We start from the raw sequence: 4,415 nt of genomic DNA on the forward strand, positions 1-4,415 counted from the left end.
TATCAGCTGGTCAATATATCGCTCTGTCATTAGTAGAAGCTATAGAGCTTTTATAACTAAGTGACTAGTTTTTATTTTAGACAAATTTTTTATTTTACCAGGGCTCTTAGTTAACCTGGAAAAAAACATTAATGATGCTGGATTAAAGAACAAAAAAAGGGAAATTGTTCAAATGTAGAAATGTCCCAATCTAAAAGATTTTCGTCTGATATCAGCCAAAAAAACTAATATCGGAATATATCATCCTGCATCTAAAATCTTTGATGTAAGCAAGCAATTCAACTGAATTCAGTTTATTTCTATAGCACCAAGTCACAACACATGGCATCTCAAGGCACTTTACAGACACAAATTAATCAGATCAATCAGTCTGGTTAAAAGTTTCTGTTGTAGGATTGAATGAAGTTCACTTGCATTTTGTTGTTGCCAGGAGTCCCTTACACAGAAAACACAGAAAGTAGAGAGAAAGAAACTCCCATTTAACAGGAAGAAACCTACAGCAGAACCAGTGTGAGTGACCTTCTGCTGAGGCCAACTGGAGTTCAAGGAGCGATAAACAGACATACAAAAACATAGAAGCACAAATTCATAAACACTTTCCATGTTAGAAAAGTTAACTGTAAAATAGCTCCAAGGTTGGCTCTGTCTCTTTCATGTCAAAGGGAGGAAAGAGAACAGATATAGTTAGTTCTTAGTCACAATAAAAGCTGGACCGGTTGTTATTTCTAGGAAAGAAACAGGACTGGGCACTGAAAAACACACCCAACTCTATCCTCTTGTATTGATTGTGTTGATGGCAGCAGCACAGCTGATATTTCTCTTCAGGATGGTGTCACAGCCAAAAGGGAACAGACCAGATGAAGCTACTATGATGAGAAAAAGCACAGTGAGCATAACATTGAGGTTGAACTAACAAATTCTGCAGAGTGCGAGAATGATGAAAGTAGTCCCTATGTCCTCCATCAGTCTAAGCCTATAGCAGCATAACTATAGAGATAGCTCAGGATAACCTGAGCATCTCTAACTATAAGCTTTATCTTTTTCATTAATCCTTTATTTCTTTGTAGTCAAATAATATATGTTTCCTTATATTTTCAAAATGTTTTCATCTATTTCTTTATTTTAATGAACTTCTGAATTTTCTTGGCATCGATGTCTGTATTTGTTTTTAGTCTGTGAGGTGACTCTGGTCTGTGAGGTGAAACTGGTATAATCATGAAACTTTTTATGTTGTTCATCCACAGTTAAAATAACTGCAAAATTATGAGATCTCTGTCTCTAAACAAAGAGTTAGCCAGTATTTGGCTAAAATATATTTCTATTCATTATTATACCTCCAAAAAAAGCTTTTCCATGTACTATTATAGAGGGAGTGAATGAGTGATGGCAGGGCATTAATGTTAATTTTTTTTTTTTTATTATTATTACGAAAAAGAGGAACATTTTGGAAATAGGAAAATTAATTAAAAGGTGGATGTGCATTTTTAAGGGAGGGAGGAATAAATATGACTCAAATTTCATCCTTTATAATGTATAAATACTTTCATATCATACTGTCCTGTATGTCGACCCACTAATTTACACAATACCACTGAGCAAAACACAGGGACGTCAACACACAGCGCCAGTCGCGTCTGATCTAAAGGCGAAACAACTCTGTTTACATTCGATAAACATGGAGCAGCACTGGTGAAAGGGATTAGAACAAACAAAAGAACACTTACTACTGGTGACATGATAAGCACTAACCTAGCGTGATGATGTGTAATGGGCAGAGGCCATGACGCTTTCCAGCGGGGGGTTAGACCCAGTTTTTTTTGCCGTAGGGAAGGGAGCCAAATTCCAATTGTAAGCGGGTCGACCCCCATTTGAAAACCCTCGTTAGTGGATTATTTTCAGTGGGAAAGAGAATTTAGAGTGCTCTAGATTGCCACTTTTAAATTAAATGGTAGAACATTTTCTTCCCTGACATCCCTCGATGGGTTTAATTCTTTATTTATGTCTAAAGAGTTACTGAATTGTTGTGACTGTGAAGCATGGCATTTTGAGTTTAGTGATGGAGGCTAAATGGTGGTAAATGGAGGCTAAAGATATTGGGTGACTACAGTTTTAAAGATAACAGGAGTATCTTTAAACAAAAGTCAAACATACCATAAACTCCATGTGACACAAGGATTCCCTGTGTGTGTTTAACCTAGAATGATCCTAATGTAGGAAAACTTAAATGGATATTTGGTCAGGATTGTGCATTTTTATTGTGCTTGTGCCATAAAGCTAGCTTCTTTTCTCCAGACTGAAGGCTGAGGAGGAGCAGAAAAGGCAGCAGGAGGAGAGGGAACGTCAGGAGAGAGAAGCGCTCCAGGCAGAGGAGGAGAGAGTGAGGAAGGAGGAGGAGAGAAGGACCAGAGAAGAAGAGGAGAGACGACAGAAGGAGCAGAGATGGAAGAACATGCAGGACCAGCTGGACAGAGAGGTCAGCCCCATTTGATCTGCATCCCTGATATGCCTGTCCAGCAGGACTGAGGAACCGTCAGGATTCCAAGCTCCAAGACCTAACCACTAACGACCCCCGGTTAGGGCGTAGAGCTTGGAATCCTGAGGTTGTGAGTGTGAAACCCACTCCCACAGACTGCCACTTTGGGTCTCTGAGCAAGACCCTTGACCCCTAATTGCCCCCCTGGTGCCCCACAATGGCACCCCACTGCTCCCCAAGGGGATGGGTTAAATGTAGAGCTAAATTTCTCCAATCTGAGTTTAATAAACTTCAATTATTATTATTATTATTATTACTGACCCCATATTTAAAGTGTAACTCACCCCATAATAATTGTTTTTATTTAGAATGTATAATCTGGGTCTATGGGATGTTTTTTTTTATGTTACTTGGCATTTTTTTTGACACAAAGTGTTCAGACTTTAAGCTTTACCTCAGAGCTACAGTGCGCTACCTGCCGCCATGAACCATTAACACATTAACTTAATTGCAAAATAAAAAACCTGCTTTTTATTTAGACGGAAATAGTGATAATCTGGCTGTACATCTATGTTTTATCCTCCTTTATTTAATCAAGAGTTGATCTATTTAGATCAGGGGTCTTCAATGTTTTCCAGGCCAAGGACCCCCAAACTGATGGCGAGATGGAGCGGGGACCCCCTAATTGTATATATTGTATGAAATTGTGTTCTATCAAACTGGTCCTATAGTCACTCTATTATATATGGAGTAATGTAATGAAAGTAATTTCTCCCTGGGATTATTAAAGTATTTCTGATTCCTGGTTGATGGGACAGGTGTTGTGAATGAAACGGTGCCCAGCTTGAAAGAGCTCCTGTGTGTCGCTGAATGTGAGCATTGATGACTGAAAGACATCTTCTGCCTCCATTTATCTGTTTACTACAGTGTGTTCAATTCATGTTAATTTGGATTTAAAGACATTTCAATTAGTGGAAAAAAATGAAAGGGGGGAATATTAAAAAAAGTCTAATTAACCAAAAGTTTCACAACCCCCATGCAGTACCCCCGTGGACTCCCTGTTGAAGACCTCTGATTTAGACTAAATGTCTGCATGGTCAAAATCAGATTCACTGTTTATGTGCTCACATTCAAGCTGATTCTGATAATTAGTTCTAAATTATTAAAGAATCAGACTCAGAATCAGACATACTTTAACCATCCCAGAGGGAAATTAAAGCGCTCTAAATATGGGAGGAACTTAAAACTAAATGTCTGGGTGTTTTTCAGAGGGAGGAGGCCTTCCTGCGAGCTCAAAGGGAGGCTGAGAGGAAGAGACAGGAGAGGGAGCTGCTGCACATCCAGGAGGAGCAGGAGAGGCAGCAGAGAAAGAAGGTACCAAACATCACCTCCAACCTCTGCTCTGTTTCCGCCTATCACCTCAGCCCAGATATTTACATACATACAAGAGGTTACTTAAGTCTTGATGATTTCTACAAACTGGTTTACCACAATAGATTAAAACCCTGAAATGATGGCTTTTAGTTTCAGTGTGCCAATCCAAGATTTTTAGGGGCCCCATCTGGCCACCCATATGAGGCATTTCTGTAGGCGCTGCTGGTCACAGATCACCTTCAGTCAGAAGAAACATGGCACCACTGTAGTCCTTAAGAAGAAACATTTTTGTTTTTTTTTCTTTCTCTTGTTCTAATCCGTTCTGTTCTGTTGGACCTGTTTTTCAGAGAATTGAGGAGATTATGAAGAGAACAAGGAAGAGCGAAGTGGAGCATCCATCTGCTGCCTCGGGTAAATGTTCAGTCAGCTGTGGGTCAGTTCGGCCTATCAGCAGTTCATTGCTCTGTTTTCTACCCTCACAGTAGGGTTGGGAATGGATAAGATTTTCACGATTCCGATTCCCTTATTGATTCTCTTATCAATTCTTGTCACAGTCATCCACACTCAC

At 39.5% G+C, this 4,415-nt stretch overlaps 1 protein-coding gene across 15 annotated transcripts in view; it reads left to right on the forward strand.

The window, feature by feature from the left end:
* Window positions 1-4,415, forward strand: part of map7d2 (MAP7 domain containing 2) — a 26,729-nt gene that overhangs the window by 14,409 nt on the left and 7,905 nt on the right. For all 15 annotated transcript variants that reach the window (XM_015370099.1, XM_015370100.1, XM_015370103.1 and 12 more), the window contains 3 exons: window positions 2,293-2,473; window positions 3,743-3,847; window positions 4,195-4,258. In XM_015370099.1, the coding sequence (XP_015225585.1) occupies window positions 2,293-2,473; window positions 3,743-3,847; window positions 4,195-4,258 (350 nt within the window). The remainder of the gene's footprint in view (window positions 1-2,292; window positions 2,474-3,742; window positions 3,848-4,194; window positions 4,259-4,415) is intronic.

This window comes from Cyprinodon variegatus, unplaced genomic scaffold (assembly GCF_000732505.1).
Source record: "Cyprinodon variegatus isolate N-32 unplaced genomic scaffold, C_variegatus-1.0 Scaffold41, whole genome shotgun sequence".
NCBI classification, from domain to species: domain Eukaryota; kingdom Metazoa; phylum Chordata; class Actinopteri; order Cyprinodontiformes; family Cyprinodontidae; genus Cyprinodon; species Cyprinodon variegatus.